Source organism: Periplaneta americana, chromosome 17 (genome assembly GCF_040183065.1).
Source record: "Periplaneta americana isolate PAMFEO1 chromosome 17, P.americana_PAMFEO1_priV1, whole genome shotgun sequence".
NCBI classification, from domain to species: Eukaryota; Metazoa; Arthropoda; class Insecta; order Blattodea; family Blattidae; genus Periplaneta; species Periplaneta americana.
Genome location: NC_091133.1, coordinates 137,171,761 through 137,196,742, shown reverse-complemented (window position 1 = coordinate 137,196,742; position 24,982 = coordinate 137,171,761). Strand labels below are relative to the sequence as shown.

The 24,982-nt window shown below is 38.1% G+C and overlaps 1 protein-coding gene across 1 annotated transcript in view; it reads right to left on the bottom strand.

The window, feature by feature from the left end:
• LOC138692615 (LIM homeobox transcription factor 1-beta) overlaps positions 1-24,982 on the bottom strand; it is a 151,967-nt gene that overhangs the window by 46,036 nt on the left and 80,949 nt on the right. Inside the window, exons 3-4 of the mRNA XM_069815638.1 lie at positions 19,713-19,930; positions 16,418-16,614 (exon numbers count right to left, since the gene is read on the bottom strand). Coding sequence (XP_069671739.1) covers positions 16,418-16,614; positions 19,713-19,930 — 415 coding nt within the window. The remainder of the gene's footprint in view (positions 1-16,417; positions 16,615-19,712; positions 19,931-24,982) is intronic.

Sequence of the window (24,982 nt, the reverse complement as noted above, 5' to 3'; positions counted from 1 at the left end):
GCGGGATAGGTCTTGAGACAGAGAGGGCTCGAAAGAAAGAACATAGCTGCTGGTTCATCATTAGGTGCGCAGTGAGACTTGAAGACAAGACAAGACAGAGAAGTTCATTCGGGACATGATATGCTACAATTTAGCGAAGTCCCCAAGTGATCCGCTTTAGCGTAATGTAACTTGAATCAAAAGTAATGAATTGTCTACAGTGTTGAAAATAAGACAGCTGACGGCTGTGACTATTTGATAGGATAGCGAAGAATTCGTTCGCTACACTTCACCGCCATTAGCTCTCTCCTCATGATTGTAAAGTACTCTTCCATTAATCTGCTTGGCCACGCAGCTACGATGGAAACAGAGAAGTTAAATAAACGCATATAATTAGCACTATTGAATCGATCTGGTTTGGATGGCCGGACATGCAGATCGCGAATGCTTAGAGTTTTGATTGGAAAGCCCGAGGGGAGAAAGCCACTGGGGAAACGGAGACCCAAATGGGAAGATAATTTCAGGGAGGGTTTGACTCTGATGTTGGGGGTTGTATTGATTCAACTGGAGGCCAGGTCCACTGGAGAGCTTTTGTGAGGACGGTGATGATCAATCGGAATTTCGAAATTAAATGTTCAAGAATCTGCAGTAACCCCGAGTGTTACGGCTGTCTGCATTTCGTTGCGTATTCTTTACATCGACGCACAACCCCTGCTTCTCCCTTGCCGCTGACGAGGTAATATTTCAGTCGCACGAAATGAACGCAAAAGCTGAAACCTGCGTTTATGAACAAGACTTAACAGTATCTAGTGTCGACAACTATTAAAATTCTTGATTTTTCATACGATAATTGAAATATCTTCATTTACCATTATAACAAAATTGGTTGAGTTTGGGTGTTTGTCGAAAAAAAATAATCTTGCTTTTAATTTGAGCATTAAAGATTTGCTTTGTTTTTGTTCACAGTTGGATATTTGTTCTCCGACGATCTGACATTTCTTCCTGGAGTCATATAAATCTCCTACGTTATCTTACTCTTTTACAGTAATTTCGGAATATACATAAAAAAAAGCTCACGAGCTTAAAATAATATTCCTGCGCTCTAGCGGACACCATGCTTGCCGAGGATCAGGGTTTCGAGAGTTCAAACTCGACGGATACTAGTGTGTGATAAAATCTTGAGCATGGTTTCATCCGGAGGCAAGAGAAGCAGCCCTCTTCCTGATACAGGACTGCAGGAAATATTATCCATAATTTTCTTGTCCATTCTCAATTTTGATGCTGAATAACCTCTGCAGGGAAAGCGTCGTTCAATAAAATGTTAGCCCTACTCATACTCACTCGTAGCCAGGTTGAAAGCGTCATTAAATAAAATGTTAGGCGTACTCATACTCACTCGTAGCCAGGTTGAAAGCGTCATTAAATAAAATGTTAGGCGTACTCATACTCACTCGTAGCCAGGTTGAAAGCGTCATTAAATAAAATGTTAGGCGTACTCATACTCACTCGTAGCCAAGTTGAAAGCCTCATTAAATAAAATGTTAGGCGTACTCATACTCACTCGGAGCTAGGTTGAAAGCGTCATTAAATAAAATGTTAGGCGTACTCATACTCACTCGTAGCCAGGTTGAAAGCCTCATTAAATAAAATGTTAGGCGTACTCATACTCACTCGTAGCCAGGTTGAAAGCCTCATTAAATAAAATGTTAGGCGTACTCATACTCACTCGTAGCCAGGTTGAAAGCGTCATTAAATAAAATGTTAGGCGTACTCATACTCACTCGGAGCCAGGTTGAAAGCGTCGTTCAATAAAATGTTAGGCGTACTCATACTCACTCGGAGCCAGGTTGAAAGCGTCATTAAATAAAATGTTAGGCGTACTCATACTCACTCGGAGCCAGGTTGAAAGCGTCATTAAATAAAATGTTAGGCGTACTCATACTCACTCGGAGCCAGGTTGAAAGCGTCATTAAATAAAATGTTAGGCGTACTCATACTCACTCGTAGCCAGGTTGAAAGCGTCATTAAATAAAATGTTAGGCGTACTCATACTCACTCGTAGCCAGGTTGAAAGCGTCGTTCAATAAAATGTTAGGCGTACTCATACTCACTCGGAGCCAGGTTGAAAGCGTCATTAAATAAAATGTTAGGCGTACTCATACTCACTCGGAGCCAGGTTGAAAGCGTCATTAAATAAAATGTTAGGCGTACTCATACTCACTCGGAGCCAGGTTGAAAGCGTCATTAAATAAAATGTTAGGCGTACTCATACTCACTCGTAGCCAGGTTGAAAGCGTCATTAAATAAAATGTTAGGCGTACTCATACTCACTCGTAGCCAGGTTGAAAGCGTCATTAAATAAAATGTTAGGCGTACTCATACTCACTCGTAGCCAGGTTGAAAGCATCATTAAATAAAATGTTAGGCGTACTCATACTCACTCGGAGCCAGGTTGAAAGCGTCGTTCAATAAAATGTTAGCCTTACTCATACTCACTCGTAGCCAGGTTGAAAGCGTCATTAAATAAAATGTTAGGCGTACTCATACTCACTCGTAGCCAGGTTGAAAGCGTCATTAAATAAAATGTTAGGCGTACTCATACTCACTCGTAGCCAGGTTGAAAGCGTCATTAAATAAAATGTTAGGCGTACTCATACTCACTCGTAGCCAGGTTGAAAGCGTCATTAAATAAAATGTTAGGCGTACTCATACTCACTCGTAGCCAGGTTGAAAGCGTCATTAAATAAAATGTTAGGCGTACTCATACTCACTCGTAGCCAGGTTGAAAGCGTCATTAAATAAAATGTTAGGCGTGCTCATACTCACTCGTAGCCAGGTTCAAAGCGTCATTAAATAAAATGTTAGGCGTACTCATACTCACTCGTAGCCAGGTTGAAAGCGTCATTAAATAAAATGTTAGGCCTACTAATACTCACTCGGAGCCAGGTTGAAAGCGTCATTAAATAAAATGTCAGGCGTACTCATACTCACACGTAGCCAGGTTGAAAGCGTCATTAAATAAAATGTTAGGCGTACTCATACTCACTCGTAGCCAGGTTGAAAGCATCATTAAATAAAATGTTAGGCGTACTCATACTCACTCGTAGCCAGGTTGAAAGCATCATTAAATAAAATGTTAGGCGTACTCATACTCACTCGTAGCCAGGTTGAAAGCATCATTAAATAAAATGTTAGGCGTACTCATACTCACTCCTAGTCAGGTTGAAAGCATCATTAAAATGTTAGGCGTACTCATACTCACTCGTAGCCAGGTTGAAAGCATCATTAAATAAAATGTTAGGCGTACTCATACTCACTCGTAGCCAGGTTGAAAGCATCATTAAATAAAATGTTAGGCGTACTCATACTCACTCGTAGCCAGGTTGAAAGCCTCATTAAATAAAATGTTAGGCATACTCATACTCACTCGTAGCCAGGTTGAAAGCATCATTAAATAAAATGTTAGGCGTACTCATACTCACTCGTAGCCAGGTTGAAAGCGTCATTAAATAAAATGTTAGGCGTGCTCATACTCACTCGTAGCCAGGTTGAAAGCGTCATTAAATAAAATGTTAGGCGTACTCATACTCACTCGTAGCCAGGTTGAAAGCATCATTAAAATGTTAGGCGTACTCATACTCACTCGTAGCCAGGTTGAAAGCATCATTAAATAAAATGTTAGGCGTACTCATACTCACTCGTAGCCAGGTTGAAAGCGTCATTAAATAAAATGTTAGGCGTACTCATACTCACTCGTAGCCAGGTTGAAAGCGTCATTAAATAAAATGTTAGGCGTGCTCATACTCACTCGTAGCCAGGTTGAAAGCGTCATTAAATAAAATGTTAGGCGTACTCATACTCACTCGTAGCCAGGTTGAAAGCGTCATTAAATAAAATGTTAGGCGTGCTCATACTCACTCGTAGCCAGGTTGAAAGCGTCATTAAATAAAATGTTAGGCGTGCTCATACTCACTCGTAGCCAGGTTGAAAGCGTCATTAAATAAAATGTTAGGCGTACTCATACTCACTCGGAGCCAGGTTGAAAGCCTCATTAAAATGTTAGGCGTACTCATACTCACTCGTAGCCAGGTTGAAAGCATCATTAAATAAAATGTTAGGCGTACTCATACTCACTCCTAGTCAGGTTCAAAGGGACGTACTCGCTATGGAGGAGATTGTCGGAGTGGATGACTTTTCTAATTGTGCAAGTTCAGATTTTTTGTTGCCTGAAACATATTGTATTGCTTTTGTCTCAAAGTGTTTGCTCTTATTTAGAAATTGTGATCGTTTGCTTCTCACCAAGTCGAACTGGGTTAGAATCAGACTTAAGAAAACCTACAATTAAGTCATTGTCACAATTTCGTTTGTCTGTTGCTTTGTTCCAGTTAGATAGATAGATAGCTTTATTGATATTGTTCACAAAAGTACAAAACTTAATAATTTAACAAAAGATCTATATACAAATGTAGTTCTACATAATAAATATACAATTTCCTAAACTAATTAATCTATCGCAAATCTCAATAATTTATTGGTTCAAACTTGCACTTACGTCTGGTTTTAGTGCATGTTTAAACCAATCGTGATAACCCTTAAGACTTTAAACCTTAATTATTTGCTCCTTTTCAAAAATCTAATTGTAATATTTAGGTCTTATTTTACATAATAATTTATTATTCCAATTAGATGATCAGATGTTGACATACTGTAAGTCATGAACCTGAAATAGCTGAATCGGTACATTCCATATGTAGGTTAATCTTTCTTTCTTACAATATTTTCATGTCAGCAGAAATGTTTGCGTAACTTCTACGAAGACTACCGCATGCCTGCTTAAAAACAAGCTTGACAAATTGCTTACATAATCAACCTCAATTTAGTTTCATCATTATGTCGCATGTACTCATTATCGATTCATTTCTATTATGATTTCTATTATGATCTAATAAATTTATTATAATTGCATTCTTATTGAAATTAAAATATATTAGTTAACCAATTTATAAAGTCAAATTTTCTTCTGAACTTTTACTAATTAATATAACTATCGGAATACCTTAATAACTACCTTAGTTCTCTATTTTCAGTTTTTTTTTTAATTATTTTAAAAAAAAAACCTTGACGTAATTCTATCTTATTTTCAAAACCTGTCTTCTTACCTTATTTAATTAATAATAAGTTTTTCTGATTTTAGGAAAATTTAATCTTTGCTGATGCCTATCTCTTAGTAGGTAGTTTCGTTCAGTATCTATAGTTTTGATTGAATCTACTTTATTTCTGTTAGAGTTTCTATTTGTCATTTTACCTCTTATTAACTGTTCGTCACCTGCTTCTACTTCATCGGTCGGTATCGCACAGCTCCTCCAAATTGTAGCACTTCCTCTCGCGCACCCCGGACTACCAACGGCATGTGGCATTCTTATTAATTGGTCTTCACTTGCGCTGACTTTGCCGGTTGATCCACAATCGCTTCTCCTTGATGTATTTTCACTTGCGCGCCTCGGACTACCCTCACTGGTCGTTCTCTCAGTCTGTGCCCCAGCTCCCCAAACAGCATCTTCACTGGTTCCAGCTTCTTCTTCCATACAAGGTTTTCCTTCTTCACTCTTCTTTCTTCTAAAGGGATCTGTGAAAACAGTGCTGTCTAGTTTATTTAGGTATGCTCTAATATCATTCACTGCCGTAAGCTCATCAATTCTTCTGTTTGTTATTTCTGAATCCTTCTGCCCGCTTGATGAGTTACTTTTCTTATCAGTCCTCTCTACGCTTCTAGACTTCCTGTTTCGTGATGCACTTCTGTTTACGTGTGGTGTCGATGATGCTCTATTTCCACAAGTCTCTATTTCGTTATTTCTGTTGTTGCAGCAACTTAATAAATCCTCAGTGAATTGATTATTTAAGGCCTCTACGTTAACTATGTTTCCGTTTATCTTCATTTTATCTTTTACTAAAGTTGCCCTCAATCCTTTACCTCGAGCTTCTTTTAATATTGGAATTAGTTTCTTTCTTTTCACTCTAATTTCTTTTGCAAAGTCATTTTCTATGAATATATTTGTGCCTTTGAGTTGACGCGTAATGGCAATGATGTGCTCTTTGATAAAGTAACTGTTCAATTTCACAATAATTGGTCTTTTTTTCCGTTACCTACTCTATACGCGTTATTAATCGCACTTATGTCCAAGTTTAGACTGAAATACTTAGTTAATAATTCTAACACTACGAAACCAGTATCAATTCCTTTTTCATGATTGCGCTCTTCAACACCATAAATTACAATGTTATTAATTCTACTGTCATTTTCCCATTTTTTAACTATCGATTTTAACACCACCTGCTCTTGGATAACCTCCTTTAACTTCTTTTCCACTTCAGTTTACTAATGTATCTATATCACTTGCTACTTTGTTTAGTAGAAAACTTGCCTTTAGTCTGTCTTCTCTCGTTTCTTTCATATAGTTTATCCATTCTCTTTGAAACACTTCATCACTGTAGACTCTTCCTTCTGTATCTCCAGGACCAGGGTTTAACTCCACATTTCCAATAATCAGTAGAACTGATAAAACAGCTGCGGCCACAAATATGTTGATGCTATCAGACACTATTTCATTTTCACCTTTTGAACATCTGCAACACTGTCCTGCATTGGAGCACCCGATTCGCGCCCTGTAAGAATTTAGGTTGTCGCCCATACCTTCTTCACACGCTAACCTACTTGTATATGCTGCTTACTACACAACCGTTCTCTACGACTGCACTTTGTGAACTGATTTGTTCCAGTTAGTGGGCCTAGTTGTTAGATTTTTAGTTATGTGTGTGTTTGAAAGTGTAGACTTACACACACCTGAAATTCTGGGCCGGGATTGTAGCTACTATTTGCCACGCAACCGGGAAGTTTGACCTTCACTGCAGTAAATGAATGGTTTCCGTCGCCTGTAGGCCTATGTCTTCATGCAGACTTACCGTAATCAGTGAACTAAATTCCTGCTGTTCTTTATTTCACTTTGCAGCCGGTGCACAGTTAACCGAGTGAAGAATTAATAGGTTTGTTTCTGTCAGCGTTAGATTGATTCAGACTCACTGATAAGTGGAGATAGAGACGATTCCGCGTCTTGAGTGGGATGCATGCCCTGCTGCATGAATTCAAATCACTCATGCATAATTACTTCGTCCTCAATGGTTCGGTGCCTGCTACCGGGTGCAGGTTCAAACCTGGTCGAAGACGATGGATTCCTTTCTAAGGGAAGTAAAGCTAGGCAGCCGTGACGTACACCATGACACACCGGCTCTATGATGTAGGGCTCCAGTCAAAATTTACTGGTCATTGTCAATATTTGGAGTTGGCAGAACGGCTACATCACCTACGCTGCGTGCATCAGTCTGAACATAGACCTCCGCTTATCGCCTCTCTTTGTGTAGAATAGGATTTACGATGAATAATGGCAATTTACCGGTGCGCTTGCTATGATTTCACCTTTGCTACAAAATTCCTGATACCCTAAGATGAAACATTAGCATTGCAGGGAAACTCTGCCGACTCCTCATTCTACAGTCAAGCGGCTGTGCGAAATATGCCGGTATCTTGTCACTTAATTTTCTTTAAGAACTGCATTCTGATTTGCGTTTCAAATTAAAGAAATTAATTAATGAATGGATGGACTCTCCGTGTATAACTGTACAAACATGCACTGATGTAAGTGGAGGTCCATGTCATGAAGGTGGCACATTCTTTCTTATTATTCATTTTACGCGTTTTCGAACAGTTAATTTCTTTTTCATATTATCAGTAATACTCGTGTTTATCTGAACTATAGGCTGAAGTTGAAGGTATACAGTATAGTCTTACCTATTAAAACATGAGTTAAACAGTTATTGAATAAGACGTGCATAATTACTGTACCAATAATCGCTGTATAGCCTAGCTGGTATTTTACTTTACCAGCCATATAAATAAAATATATGTAATGACTACGTCACAATTTCGTCACGAATGATGCTAAATAAGAGACGTTGCAGTATCGCCTCCTAGGTGGCGTTGCTTGCAGTCTTGAAACATTAGACTAGCAGTTTAATGCAAACGAGAGATTAGAGCCGATTTCCTTTAAATAAGAAAGATAATTCGTCAAGTCATTTGGTTCATTGCACAAACTCCGTAGAGTAGTGGTTAAGATTCCGGTCTCTACTCATATCACTTTCCATGAATTTTTCAATTATCATTTCATTTAGTGTTCTGCCCAAGGGCAGGTCTTTCACTGCAAACACAGCTTTCTCCAATCTTTCCTATTTTCTGCCTTCCTCTTTGTCTCCTCATATGATCTATATATCTTAATGTCGTCTATCATCTGATATCTTCTTCTGCCCCGAACTCTTTCCCCGTTCACCATTCCTTCCAGTGCATCCTTCAGCATGCAGTTTTCTCTCAGCCAGTGACCCAACCAAGTCCTTTTCCTCTTCCTCATCAGTTTCAGCATCATTCTTTTTTCATCCACTCTTTCCATCACAGCTTCATTTCTTATTTTGTCTGTACAATTCACACGTACCATTCTCCTCCATATCCACATTTCAAATGCTTGTATTCGCTTTTCTTCATTTCGTCGTAACGTCCATGTTTCCGCCCCATACAATGCCACACTCCATACAAAGCACTTCACTAGATCTTAGTTTTTTTTCTAGAGGTCCGCAGAAGATGCTCCTTTTTCTATCAAAAGCTTCCTTTGCCATTGCTATCCTCCTTTTGACTTCCTGGCAGCAGCTCATGTTACTGCTTATAGTACACCCCAAGTATTTGAAGCTGTCCACTTGCTTACTGCCTCATTTATAATTGGCAAGTTTATTTTCTCTATTTTTCTTCCTATGACCATACCCTTCGTCGTATTTGCATTTATCTTCATCTCACACTGCTCACAGCTGTCATTTAGTTTCAGTAGCATATCCTTTAGTATCATCTCCTCTTCTGCTAACAACGCCATCTATCATCTTTTCAATAAGCTAGTCATTTAATTCTTCACTTTGTGCAGTCAGGCCTGACAAATCGTTGTAGCCGAAAATTTGACTGAACAATCAATCCGCTCTATTATTTGCAACAGAATTCCAGTTTCATCCTTTATATCCATTTGATGCAAATGTGTTTTGAGTATGAAGATAATTTCATATAGGTCTATTGATGAAAATAGAATGTAAATTGAATTTTTGACTTAGAGATTTTAGTGAAACTAGGATATCTGCTGAAAGTCTTGTGCCATTTGGCAGTAATTATTTCATTATGCCGTCTATTATAATTCTAAATATTAATGACTGCTTTAAGTAAAATCGTTTATTAAAGAATAAATATTATATATATATGTGCACATAAGCAGATGCATGTATACATACATACATACATACCTGTACTATATATTGAGCGATAGACTTGGGTGGATTATGATAATATGTAGCTAGTCGGCGAAGTATACAATGCAAGAGGAAAGGAACTAGGTACCCTACCCTATTATCTCCTGGCTTAGTTGCTTCGTAGTGGTGTCTTGCTGGTATCACTTGTGAGGTTCACACCTACCTTCGGGGAGTTGACTAAAGAAAACAGACTCGTGTGATTATCAGTAAATTCCCACGTTATATTTGTGTTAATAGCTTTAATTATTCTTTAGATCATAGCGGAAGATATTTGCACGGTAGAAAGTTGACGTTTCCAAGGTATGTACGCTATTACAAAGTATAGCAGGGTTTTAAGGTAAGATTCTAGGATTCCTATTGGACGGAATATGTCTTTAATGGCTAATAAAGTGAAATTACACGTGAGGTTTCCCTCCACAATATGAAATGGAATTTTATCAATATTTCTATTTAGACCTGTAGGATTATTTGATCCCGTTTGATGTAGAAATAGTAAATGTACTATTACAGCTACTATTACAATAAATGAAATGTGAAGAATCGATTTAGTGTTGCATTATCTACGGCAAAACCGAATATTGTATTGATTCCACCGACGTTGCATCAGTATTGTGGATATTTGATTGGTCTTTTCATAGCCGTTAATTTAGATGTGTTGACTGTAGTCCCAGTTGCATCTTATAGTGTAGTGTGCTTTAGTTGTGGAATGAATCAGACGATATACATTAGTTGCATTATTCGAGTAGTTTTTTTTGTAGCATGTCACTAAGTGGGGCTACATGCAGCGCCTTGAAATTCTTTTGAAGTTGGGATCTTGTCAGTAGAGTAATTGAAGGCAGGAAGTGATGATGGGGATAAGTGAAGTTGTCATCGTATGATATTTAGTAATTTATGATATGCCATGTAATTATGCGCACGCCTCTTTCCTTGTCCTTAACGATTATTATCAGAAAACGGATGCATTAATGCTGTCTATAAAAATAATAAAATTCCCTTTCACATAGAAATCGTATAAATTGTCACAGAGAATTGGTGACTTGAAAGAAGTCCTAGTGAGATCAGTTACAATATACCGCAATAGTGCCAAACTATTTTAAGTTGAAAAGCAGCTTGAGAGTTGAAACTGGACGACTTATTTTTAACTTAGGCCTATCGTAATTGTAAAAAAGTAATCTCGTGTGTGCATTGGTTGCAATGAGTTGACGGCAAATAAGAGCTATTTCACTCGGATTTCTTGCAAGCAGAGGCTTTGAGCTGGTCGGTTGTTATCGAGTGTTGACGCGGGATATGTAACTCTCCACTCTGCCGTATGTTTGACGTTTGGAAACGAAACCCTCCCCGCTCTGAACGATACACAGGAAAACAAGCCATGTACAGTCAATGTGGATGTGGGTGTTTGTTTGTATGTATGCTGTGTATACAAGCTGCAAAACATGTTTGAATCACCAACTGTGCGCAATCAAATTAGGTAAACATCCAGCATGATTCAACCCCTCCCGCCGGTTTTGGTCTATTCAGCAGCGTCGCGCTCCAATAGATCTCACTAAAACCTGATGAATTGGCCGGATTGGTTGTGGCGATGATGATGATTGTAATGATGATGTTGGATCGGCTTTGTAGTGCACTCTTGCATAGGTTTAGCACACCGATGACCCGGGCTCATCATGTAGTTGTGTTTATTAGGAAGACCCCCACTCCTCTCTTCAGTTTATTCACCACAGGGATGTAAAGTTTATGTTACCCTAATTCAACAAATCTCTTCTCTTCCATCCCCTCCCCCGCACTCTCTGGCTTCATTTGCTTTGTTCGATTCATTTGTCGATGCGTGTTGAAACGTTGTGGTGTACTGTCGTATATTGAGGGGCTAATTCGCATTTAAGGCCCTCTTGATAACTTTTGTGCTCAAAATTATTATTTATATCTCTCCTATATATCACAACTGGAACACATTTACGTCGATAGGTAGGTACCATGTTTCATTGCACAAGACTGAGGAGAAAAATAAGAACAGTATTATCTTCGCAACCTTCGTATATGTACCAACTGTGGGCACTGTTGATAGATTCTGCTATGCGAAAGCATTTTAAAATTAAGGTTAAAAATGTAAATACAGTAATAATTTCGGTGACTGAGTGGACTATATCTTTGACCTATCATTCAAGCTATCGGGGTTGGAGTCCCAGTCAGACACGGGAAGGTCGCAATTGGAGATTTTTTTTCGAGTTTCTCCCGTTTCCTCACATCAGGCATTAAAGTCATTCCGCAATCTATTCCACAATGATTCCACAGCTGATCATCGACTGCTACGCACGGAGGGGGTTATTCTGGGTACGAAATCTGGATACTCAGCGAACCTCAGTTAGTGTAGTCCACAGGTGTGGGTTGAGAATACGCTGGAGGGCACGGCAGAGCGCATCTGTGTGAATCTAAATTATTTTTTTACAAGAGAGAGGAAGTGAAATGAACAGTGTCAACGAAAATTCCAACCCGGTATCTGCCTAACTAACCGTGGAAAAACCACAATCAGATTGGTCGATCCGAGAATCGAACCATGGACCTCCTGAATGCAAATTCCATGCGGAACGCATGGGCTACGTCGCCCGGTGACTTCTTTCTTAGCTGTGGCTCGTTTTCGGTGATATTTCTTATTATTTTTTTCTTTATTCGGAGATAAAATGTTCTAATGTATTTTTCTTTTCTCGTCAGTCGTTTTCTTAATATCGCATTATACATAATTATGTTTCCTTCTCCATATTCTTGTTTTTGAACTTCCAAATGCAGCTTTCCTCCGTAAGTGTGTCAGGTTCATAAGTAACAGATATACCTACGCTATCACAATATATTGGTAGCAAACCACCAATCACTGTCAGCTCAGTAATAGTGTTTTCATTCGTCGCTTTAAATTCTGAATTTAGTCACACGCAACAATACTGCAAGTCCGCAGGAAGAGTCATGCCAGACAGTTGTATGCAGGAAACAAACAAACGCACGAGCTATAGGCCTACTCGGGTTTCGAACCCACAGCAGTGTGTTCCATGCGGCTTTGTGGCTTCTTACCGCCGGCCACTGGCACACATCGGCGGCTTGTGCCAATATCTGATTACGCATGATGCGTTAAAATTGGCGCATGATTTCCGTGACGACGGCAAAACGTCATATTATATATTTGTGTAATAATAAAAGAAGTCGGCAGTGTGGTGGGGAGTACGTGGGTTCGGATCTCGGTTGGCCTCATTGCCTAGTTTTTTTTAGTTTTCCTCTACTGTAAGGCCAATATTATATAATCCTATGGCGAACTCCCAGACTCTTCTCGTTGTCAGTTCAATGGCAGTTCACGCAACATCCTTAAATAGCAGATGCGGATACACACATTAAGATCTTCAGCAGTTGGATGATGAGAACAAGGAAGTGCGGCTTTCAACATGCTTGTCCTCATTTGGCACTTGGATGAAACTCGTATGAGCGCTGTCTACAATAGCAGTTTCCCTTGCAACGCAGCTCAAGTGTGGAGAAAGCTGGATGAAGCACGACTACTCAAACACGCTATGCTTTCTTTAACTCTCGGAAGAACCCATCTCAAATCTTTCCGTACTTACTTACTTACTTACAAATGGCTTTTAAGGAACCCGAAGGTTCATTGCCGCCCTCACATAAGCCCGCCATTGGTCCCTATCCTGTGCAAGATTAATCCAGTCTCTATTATCATATCCCACCTCCCTCAAATCCATTTTAATATTATCCTTCCATCTACGTCTCGGCCTCCCTAAAGGTCTTTTTCCCTCCGGTCTCCCGACTAACACTCTGTATGCATTTCTGGATTCGCCCATACGTGCTATATGCCCTGCCCATCTCAAACGTCTGGATTTTATGTTCCTAATTATGTCAGGTGAAGAATACAATGCGTGCAGTTCTGTGTTGTGTAACTTTCTCCATTCTCCTGTAACTTCATCCCTCTTAGTCCCAAATATTTTCCTAAGCACCTTATTCTCAAACACCCTTAACCTATGTTCCTCTCTCAGAGTGAGAGTTCAAGTTTCACAACCATACAGAACAACCGGTAATATAACTGTTTTATAAATTCTAACTTTCAGATTTTTGGACAGCAGACTGGATGATAAGAGCTTCTCAGCCGAATAATAACACGCATTTCCCATATTTATTCTGCGTTTAATTTCCTCCCGAGTGTCATTTATATTTGTTACTGTTGCTCCAAGATATTTGAATTTTTCCACCTCTTCGAAGGATAAATCTCCAATTTTTATATTTCCATTTCGTACAATATAATCTTTTCGTACTGCGGCCTTTATTATACTCAATGTCGCGAAAAGCCCGGTCTCACGCATAGTGACAGTTGTGAGGTGTGAAGTCGCAGTCGGACTCGTTCTTCCGCTTCCCCGTGTTAGGTCGTAGTGCCCGCGCCCAAATAATATGCAATGGGCGTGGATGCTATATACCAGACGTCTCCAAAAGCGTACTCGCGAGTAAGCCCCTGAACGGAACCGAAGCCAGTACGTAATGAGCGCGCTCCGCCTCACCCATCTCCATCTGTACTGTACTCAATGTTTATGCGCAAACGAAGAGCAGTGGCGGACTGCCATTATCATTGTGTTGGTCGGAGTGTTCCACCGTTTCACAATGTCTTCTAATCATGAACGTAGTACATTCAAGAATGAATGGGAAGAGAAACTTTTTTTGTGTTAGTGGGGAGAATGTAAAATGCTTAATTTGTTCGAACATTCTTAAGGGTGTGTTAAAATTCAACATGCGACGACAATACTTGACTCTTCACAAAGAATATCATACAATTACAGGCACGTTGGACATGTGAAAATAATTTTATTTATTCTGGGGCTATCTATGTAACTGTTGGTTATACATAATAATGAGTATATTACAATACGTTTACATTCAGTTCCGCATGATAAACATATAGTTTTTCGTTTAATTTTAGGTGAAATGCGTGGGCCTACAAATATTTTGATAAATATAAAACAAGAAAATACAAACATAAATCACACACGTGTCCTCAGTCTTAAACAAAAAAGCTATGTTCTAGCTTGGAATATTGGAAAATCAATGAAGCCTTTTACATAAGCATTAATTGTAAAATCGTGCATACAGGACGTTACTAAAATACTGTGTCTAGAACAAAGTCAAAGTTTAAGAAAATTAAATTCTTTCCAATTACAGTTCAGAGAAGGAATTTCAAGATTGCAAATGTAATTGAATATGAAGTCGAAACCACAATTAACCAGTCTGTAGCTTACTCACTTGCATTGGACCAAAGCACAGATAGAAATGACAAAGCTCACCTAGCCATTTTCATCCGAGGAGTTAATGAACATTTTACTGTGTCTGAATGTCTTCTAGATGTAATTATAAAATACAACTGGAGAAGATCTTTTCCAGACCTAAAGGCACCATAGAACAGAAGAGGTTGATTTGCAATGGCTTGTGTCAATAGCAACAGACGGGGCTCCAGCTTCATAGTATGTCAAAATAATATACAAACGTATGATATTTCTTATTCTTTTGATGTTATTATTTGTAAACATAAGCAGACCGTTGCCGCGATCCCCCACTGAGCGCTCCCATCTGTTGAGGTATGAGTCCCTTCCCCTGCTCTAGCCTTACAGCACACTGTGTTCGGCGGGCAGCATCGAGAGCACGAATGACGATACGCTTTTTGGAGACCTCTGCTATAAATCCTCTTTTCTGGCCACAGACATTACACGTGCATTATAAAAATGGTGGACTGATCAAGTGTAACACTGTAATAATTAGCCTGTGAAAGAATTCAAGTAAATAACAGGTCTTACATAAATAATGAAAACCAATGCCTAGTATGGCTCTATACAGTAGTCTATACAAGTCAATGATGAGGGCGAAAAATTCCATTACAGAACTACTTCCCACCGTTTTGTCGAGACCACAAGTACTTTGTAGGATTCATATTTTGGCCCCAGTCTATCACTATTCTTCTGGAAAGCAGTCATGAACTCTGCAGACTTGATAAATTGACGTTTTCTAAGAGTTCCCTCCACCGTTACGAACTAAAGCAACCATCAACTATCCACATCCTTCACGAACACACAGATACGCGAGCGCTTGTCACATTCTCGTCGTATCTGGTGATCGGTAGATGATGTACAAGATCTGGCCTTGATGTTGAAGAGAAAATCACGACAATATTACATTCCTTCAGTCGCCGTTAATATCTGTCTTCGATGACTCACACTTCCCACTAAGTGACTAAAAGAGATGCATGAGTGACCTCATCAGTCACCTTGCTCCAGATTTTGCTATTTTAGACGAAAACTTATTTTGAGTGGAAATTCATATAATTATGTGACTATTTCAGGTATAAATTACGTCAGAAATACTACATGCAAAACATAACTTGTCTGATACGGTATTAGAAATGTCAAAAAGATGTAATTTGGTGAAAAACTTTGACATTCCAGGTACAAGGGGACTAAATAGGATCCTTTTGAGAGATGAATTACGGGAGATAACATACAAGTGTAAAATCATTGTGGTAGTTTGTGAACAATTTTGTAGATATTCATACAAATGAAAGCAACAGATTATAACACGTGTTGACGTAACAATAGCGGTTGAATCGCACGATAGCAATCATATCTTTCGTAATTGCACGAAGGATTCGGCATCAAAGAGAGATATAGATGACTGTGCACTTCTTCCTTCCTGCTTTAGTCTTGCTTTCTGCTTCTGTCGTCACTGAATGTACCGTTGCCACGCACTTTATTACTGACTTTCAATAACATTACGACCAGACCGTCAATGTTATGCAACAAATCAATAAACACATAGGCTATTTGTCGGTATTTGCCCCACAAAAAGTTTCAAGATCATCTACCCAAATTCTTCCGTTTTTTTTTCTTTGGAACACACATTCCAGAATTATTCAAGTAAAGATGCTACTTTTCTCACGACTCGTTCACAAAAGACCACAATAATATTACAGTTTCTGACTGCCTGATGCAGTGCAGTCTCAACTTGCATCACTCCTCAGACTGACGAGCACTACCTGGACGATGCGCACGCTCAGGCCTGTCTCCTTGGCCAAGGCCTCCCTCACTTTCCGGCAAGGCTTCGGGCTCACTTCGAAGGAGGCCTTGAAGGCTCGCCGCTGCTGGGTGGTCAGGATGGTTCGTGGCCGCTTGGGGCCTCGCCGACCGTCCTGCGCTCTGGCGGCCGGCACCAGGTCGTCACACGAATATTCGCCTGAAACAATGAATGGCATCAACCCTTGCAGCGGCGGACGCGAGAAGTTTGCTCAGTTATGGAGCATTGGCAACAATATGGCTGAAATGTTTCACTCTCAAATGCACTCCTTACAAAATTACGCATTTTATTCAATTAATAATTATAATTTTCTTACAAAAGTTTTGTTTGGTCGGATTCAAAACTGAAATGGTGATTTATGGTTATGGGATTTCTAAATATGAAATTTATTTATTTCTACTTTAGTGACTGATTTGCGATCTCTTTTCTTTTGGAATGTTTTCTATGAGTTCATTAAACTTTGTACGTAAGATCTTTAATCGGTCTTTGAAATTGATGATAAGTTGCATCGCTAGACTCACGATATTATATCCTTCTGTGCTCGTCGTCTGTCAAGCAACAAATAATTTCCATATCTGCGAATGCCTTTAGTGTGCACCGCTCTAGAGTAACGATTAGCATGTCTGACCGTGAAAGAAGCCGGCCCGGGTTCAAATCCCGGTTGGAACAAATGCTGGGTAACTTTCGGCGCTGGACTCTGAACTCATTTCACTGGCATTATCACCTTCGTTTCACTCAGACGCTAGATAACCATCGCAGTTGATAAAGCTCCGTAAAATAAACCAATTAAAAATACCCTTAGTACTCGTTTCTGTATCTCTCCATTTGCAGTACTGAAAACACGTCACGAAAGCAAGTAAGGCGTTGCTTACATCCCACACTATGCAGACTGTGTCGACGGCAAGATAATGACGTAATAATAGCGGAATGAAACATGTCCATCACCGCTCACATCAAGAATAGAACTACGGCCGCTTTCATGGGAGGAAGCTGCACTATTGGCGCGGGAAGCAGAGTGCTCAGGCGAATCAGCCTTCCTTGAGATGGCGAGAAACCTACACTAAGACTGTCGCGTTCGTCATCCCTGATATCGATGACAGGCATCTGATTTCTCCTAAGTATCAGGCGGATTTTATTCACACTCACTCTAACCGGAATCGAATCCAATGAAATGCATGGTTTCTTTTTCTCATAATATTATTGAAACTTTTTTTTGGTACACACTGAGAGTTTACTCCAGATCAAAGCGCTCTACTATATTCGTAACTTTTGTATTATGCAAAAAAATTGTAAAATTAATTAATGCTAATATCTTCCTTCAATTAATTATTATCCACTTGATTATTTTGACTCTTTGTTATGATTTCCTACTTTAATTTTATTGAAGAATTACCATGGAAAACCAAGCAGTGGTAGATACCACAGTGGTCGCTTTTTTTTTTTTTTAAGAATTGTCTATCATGCGTTCCACGTTTTTCTGATTACGCTACGGTGAGCGACCACGGAAGACATCACCGTCCTCTCAGTGCATACTGACTGTTACTTGACAGTAAGAAAATGTACTTTGAATCGTGATATAAGTGATTGATGTATTTCATTTTTATCAAATTTGTAGAAAATGATTTCCGTAGACCAAATAGAAAATAATATCACATAATATTACAAAAAAAAAGTATTTTATAACAATGTGCACAAAATTAATTGCATTCTTAAACCGTGCAGCTCAGAACTCGGACAACTATAGGAGTAAAGCATATCTTTTGTGTTCAGTGAAGCAAACGAAAGTTTATTTTTTATTGGGTCTTATTTAATTCGAAAGCATAAAGGAGGAAAGTTGAAGAAATAAAAGTGCGTGAAATTCAAGACAGCTCAAAGCATTCAATTAAAGTTTACTAGACAAAGGTCTACATGTCACCCACTAGTGGCACTGATAACATCCAATTCGAAATTAATTTCTTGCCATGTTCTTTCAGCAGCACATCACACAACGTGCGTTTAAAGTCCGAAAGTCAGCCAATTGAGACACACATATGCGGTCTTTAACGAGCCTCCTCCAGAAAAGAAATCCAGTGGTGTCATATCTAGCGAATGTGGTGACCACGAAACGGGTCCATTACCTTCAGGAGGGAATGCAAATTACACCGTTTTCTTGGTTTCTTTTATTCCTTTTCATTTTAAAATTTCGAATGTGTTGTTGTTCACCGCGATGCTTCCATCTAATGAAGATAGTATTGTTTACCCGGAATTATTTTATATGTGCTATAATTTGGAATCTCTGAACTTCATTTTAATTATTAAACCGTGTAGTAGCCATGTTGTGAACTTCTACCGGAGGACTAGGCTAGCTGTTCATTATTTATAATTATGTCAATAAGTTACTTCAATTTTGTCATTGTGTAAAAAAGACTGAGCTTTCTTTATTGGTTGCAGTTTACGTTTATGTTATTGAAAGCTTATTTTGAAGACGACAGAGTACTACTCAGTGACATCTGTCACCCTGCCTATATTATTACTTACTTATCACTTTTAAGGAACCTTGAGGTTCATTGCTGCCCTCACATAAGCCTGTCATCGGTCCCTATCCTGAGCAAGATTAATCCAGTCCTACCATCATATCTCACCTCCCTCAAATCAATTTTAATATTATCCTCCCATCTACGTCTCGACCTCCCAACTAACAGTCTATATGCGTTTCTGGATTCGCCCATTATTATTATTATTATTATTATTATTATTATTATTATTATTATTATTATTATTATTATTATTATTATTGTCATCATCATCATTATCCTCATCATGTACCACTACCATGTTTGATGAGTCTGCACATTGTTACTAGGACGGAACGTGTTTTCTCGATCGGCGAATTTTGCACGTAATATGTGACAATAAAATAAAATTATTTGAATAATTATTGTAAGTGCAGAAAGGAGTTTGGGTAAGGAACGCTGATCAATGAAGTGGGAGGAGAATAAGAAGTGAAGTGGATGAAGAAGTAGCTAATAGAAGAATAAAAACAAAAGACTAGAAAGAAGTTTAGAGAAACAACACGATGAGGAAGATGCATACTTACTGAAGGAATAAAATGTAATAGAAGCGGCAGTTAGACAGAAGGTGCATCTAACAACGACAAAGAGAACTTGACGGGCATGTTAGTGCTGTGCGCGGGTGCAAGCATTTTAAATGATTTCCTTTCTTACAAGCTAAAACTGAGGAAGTGCCCATTTGGCTCTACTGGCATGCGAGGTGGCTACCTTGGGCGTACCCCTGCAGCATCTCCACCTCCTTCTCGTAGTCCGGCCGACAGAACAGCTGCCCCTGCTTGATGACGAACTGGTCCCCCTTCTGCAGCCGCACCCCGCACACCACGCACACGAAGCACCGCAGATGGAACACGCTGTCCAGCGCCCTCATCACGAGCTCCTCGGGGCCGATGCGCTCCGAGCACCCCAGGCACTTCTTCACGTACAGCCTGCAACACGACGAAGAGGCCAGCTAGCAAAGATTGAAGAAACTCCGTCACTGACACAGCAACAGCAGCAGTAGTAGTAGTAGTAAGTTAGTATTAGTAGTAGTAGTAGTAGTAGTAGTAGTAGTAGTAGTAGTAGTAGTAGTAATAGTAAGTTAGTAGTAGTAGTAGTAACAGCAGCAATAGTAGTAGTAGCAGTAGTAGTAGTAGTAGTAGTAACAGCAGCAATAGTAATAGTAGTAGTAACAGCAGCAATAGTAATAGTAGTAGTAGTAGTAGTAGTAACAGCAGCAATAGTAATAGTAGTAGTAGTAGTAGTAGTAGTAGTAGTAGTAGTAGTAACAGCAGCAATAGTAATAGTAGTAGTAGTAGTAGTAGTAGTAGTAACAGCAGCAATACTAATAGTAGTAGTAGTAATAGTAACAGCAGCAATAGTAATAGTAGTAGTAGTAACAGCAGCAATAGTAATAGTAGTAGTAGTAGTAGTAGTAGTAACAGCAGCAATAGTAATAGTAGTAGTAGTAGTAGTAGTAACAGCAGCAATAGTAGTAGTAGTAGTAGTAGTAGTAGTAGTAGTAACAGCAGCAATAGTAATAGTAGTAGTAGTAGTAGTAGTAACAGCAGCAATACTAATAGTAGTAGTAGTAATAGTAACAGCAGCAATAGTAATAGTAGTAGTAGTAACAGCAGCAATAGTAATAGTAGTAGTAGTAGTAGTAGTAACAGCAGCAATAGTAATAGTAGTAGTAGTAGTAGTAACAGCAGCAATAGTAATAGTAGTAGTAGTAGTAGTAGTAGTAGTAGTAGTAACAGCAGCAATAGTAATAGTAGTAGTAGTAGTAGTAGTAGTAGTAGTAGTAGTAGTAGTAGTAGTAGTAACAGCAGCAATAGTAATAGTAGTAGTAGTAGTAGTAGTAGTAGTAGTAGTAGTAGTAACAGCAGCAATACTAATAGTAGTAGTAGTAACAGCAGCAATAGTAATAGTAGTAGTAGTAGTAGTAGTAGTAATAGTAACAGCAGCAATAGTAGTAGTAGTAGTAATAGTAACAGCAGCAATAGTAATAGTAGTAGTAGTAACAGCAGCAATAGTAATAGTAGTAGTAGTAACAGCAGCAATAGTAATAGTAGTAGTAGTAGTAGTAGTAGTAACAGCAGCAATACTAATAGTAGTAGTAGTAACAGCAGCAATAGTAATAATAGTAGTAGTAGTAGTAGTAGTAGTAACAGCAGCAATAGTAATAATAATAGTAGTAGTAGTAGTAGTAGTAGTAGTAACAGCAGCAATAGTAATAATAGTAATAGTAGTAGTAGTAGTAGTAGTAACAGCAGCAATAGTAATAGTAGTAGTAGTAGTAGTAGTAGTAGTAGTAGTAACAGCAGCAATAGTAATAGTAGTAGTAGTAGTAGTAGTAGTAGTAACAGCAGCAATAGTAATAGTAGTAGTAGTAGTAGTAGTAGTAGTAGTAGTAGTAGTAGTAGTAGTAGTAGTAACAGCAGCAATACTAATAGTAGTAGTAGTAACAGCAGCAATAGTAATAGTAGTAGTAGTAGTAGTAGTAGTAGTAGTAATAGTAACAGCAGCAATAGTAATAGTAGTAGTAGTAACAGCAGCAATAGTAATAGTAGTAGTAGTAACAGCAGCAATAGTAATAGTAGTAGTAGTAGTAGTAGTAACAGCAGCAATACTAATAGTAGTAGTAGTAACAGCAGCAATAGTAATAGTAGTAATAGTAGTAGTAGTAGTAGTAGTAGTAACAGCAGCAATAGTAATAATAGTAGTAGTAGTAGTAACAGCAGCAATAGTAATAGTAGTAGTAGTAGTAGTAGTAGTAACAGCAGCAATAGTAATAGTAGTAGTAGTAGTAGTAGTAGTAGTAACAGCAGCAATAGTAATAATAGTAGTAGTAGTAGTAACAGCAGCAATAGTAATAGTAGTAGTAGTAGTAGTAGTAGTAGTAACAGCAGCAATAGTAATAATAGTAGTAGTAGTAGTAACAGCAGCAATAGTAATAGTAGTAGTAGTAGTAGTAGTAGTAGTAGTAGTAGTAGTAGTAACAGCAGCAATAGTAATAATAGTAGTAGTAGTAGTAACAGCAGCAATAGTAATAGTAGTAGTAGTAGTAGTAGTAACAGCAGCAATAGTAATAGTAGTAGTGGTAGTAGTAGTAGTAGTAACAGCAGCAATAGTAATAATAGTAGTAGTAGTAGTAGTAACAGCAGCAATAGTAATAATAGTAGTAGTAGTAGTAACAGCAGCAATAGTAATAGTAGTAGTAGTAGTAGTAGTAGTAGTAGTAGTAGTAACAGCAGCAATAGTAATAATAGTAGTAGTAGTAGTAGTAACAGCAGCAATAGTAATAATAGTAGTAGTAGTAGTAACAGCAGCAATAGTAATAGTAGTAGTAGTAGTAGTAGTAGTAGTAGTAGTAGTAGTAGTAGTAACAGCAGCAATAGTAATAATAGTAGTAGTAGTAGTAACAGCAGCAATAGTAATAGTAGTAGTAGTAGTAGTAACAGCAGCAATAGTAATAGTAGTAGTAGTAGTAGTAGTAGTAGTAGTAGTAGTAACAGCAGCAATAGTAATAATAGTAGTAGTAGTAGTAGTAGTAGTAGTAGTAGTAGTAGTAACAGCAGCAATAGTAATAATAGTAGTAGTAGTAGTAACAGCAGCAGTAGTAGTAGTAGTAGTAGTAGTAACAGCAGCAATAGTAGTAGTAGTAGTAGTAGTAACAGCAGCAATAGTAATAGTAGTAGTAGTAACAGCAGCAATAGTAATAGTAGTAGTAGTAGCAACAGCAGCAGTATTAGTAGTAATAGTAATAGCAGTAACACTAGTAGTAGCAGTAACAATAGTAATAGTAGCAGCAGTGGTAGCAGCAGTAGCAGCAGCCAGTATTGTATTATTCAACGATTCTTTCATATTCAGGGTTTATTGAACGTGCGCGATGAATGGTGGACAATGTGTATCTAGATCCTGTTATCATATTGTTTTACGCAGTAAACTACGAGAAGGCACGCTCAGAATTACAGGGTTCGGACCGCATGGCAGACGCTAGAACGAACGTAAAGGGAAAGAAAAAGAAAAGGACCGAGATAAAAAAAGTACAAGTGCAGAAGAAAATTAAAAGTAAAGGAAGTCTAAGAAAGAGGTGAGGAGGGAAGATTAAAAAAAATATATATGGGAAAGATGACAAGTAATAAGAGGAAGTAGGGACATGATGTCTGTTTAGCGCAAATTACGCCAGATGGACATAGAACACCCATTTATAACACATTCCTGAAGAATAAGCTGTGAAGGCGATGATGAAATAATTAAGAAAATTAGAAATTGTAAATTAGGATATCTGTCTTAGTTTTTAATTTTATATTTTAATTTTTATGTAAATGGAGAATATTGTAACTGAGAAATGTGAGCAGTGTGAAGGAAATTATATTGGAAATGTTCCTTGTCATAATCAAACAGAAATAAGCATGTTAATACTGATGAAACAATGTAGAAAGAATACACACTTCACAAACAATTAAAAACATTTTCCTAGTATTCTTTGGGTGTATTGAAGATAACTAATAATTCATTTAACAACATTTCGCGACCTAGAGCGCCCCTTTCATGTAATATTCATTTTGCATGACCTCTATCACATTAAATTTATACTTTTGTAAAGGAGGTAAGAAAATATGTTCATTTATGCAAGTTATTTATTTTTCACTATACAAATTAGACTATTACAAAGCTTACGAAAATTATCTTTCTTTATAACAAAAAACTTATTTTATATTCTTAATGAAAATTAGGCTATATTTATTGCAGACAGTGTTGTGGTATGTGTTTTAACAATATAAAATCTTAGCCTTAACGTTACCACCTCTACTTGTGTCTTAAGTTTTTCAGCGGAGATATTCGGCAAGACAGCAGAAGACTATTCCATCAATTTAGTTGTTACCCCGTTATTCGTAAATTGAATATATGGTGATTTTAGAGGTGTAACACAATTTTATCACACGAAATCGATCTAGTTTTCAATGAAATTATATTCTATGAATTAAATAAAACTAATTAATTCCCAGTTCTCAAGAAAAAATTTATAAATAGTTCATGGAACAGCCTCTATATGTTTAATGCAATTTTCTTAAAGTGGAATCCTCTATACAACTCATTTGAAGATGCCCACGGACCTGACTAACACTGGAAATGGTAAGCCAATCTCAATGGGCTCAGAAGGTTTGGACCCCACCTTTACAGGCAGTCGGCATGGATTTCAGTCCTTCGTGCCGCCGCTTTCGCCCCCAAGGCAACTCATTTCTGTTAGAGACTGAGTAAACATCAGAGCTGTAGTGCGGCCGGCAGGATTAGATCAGTGGCTAAATCTATTACCCTGTCGGGAATCGAATTCGCGACCTTCCGGCTTTGCAGCGACACGTCTTAACCGAGACGCTAAAGGCACCCCAATGGAAAATGAACCTTTTCTTAAATTGTTGTGTTAAATTTTTTTCTCAGATCTGGAGAAAGACTTATTGCATTGCACCTGTTGTATCCTAACATTTAATCACAAAACCAAGCTTAGGACTTCAAAATTCCTGTACCAATACTAATAAAATCGTTAATGTTTCAATTAATAAAATGGTAACAATGAAAAGTAACAAATTAAAAACCCATTGCTTCCCAACACAGTGATGTTTTTGTTATTTTCTACTTCAAATATTGTAACATTTATAACACTTTAAAATTTGAAGTGACTTGCAATGATCTTATAAATTGCCTTGTTGTATCGAAATGTAATGTCACTCCATTAAATATATTTTAAATACCACGCATACGTTTATTATTTATGACTTCGAAAAAGGTTTCTTTTGTCAAAATGTAGTTCTGTCAATTATAGAAATGTGTTTCCTTTAAAAAAAATGGAACGCATTACAATGAATTTATGCTTAAGTGGAATTTATAATTTATCGGATATTGCTGTCGTTTCTAATATTCACGGTCGTTTATTTTCAGTGAGATCTGTACTTCCTGCTTATCATGTAATCTAGATTTACGTGGCAAGATATAATATG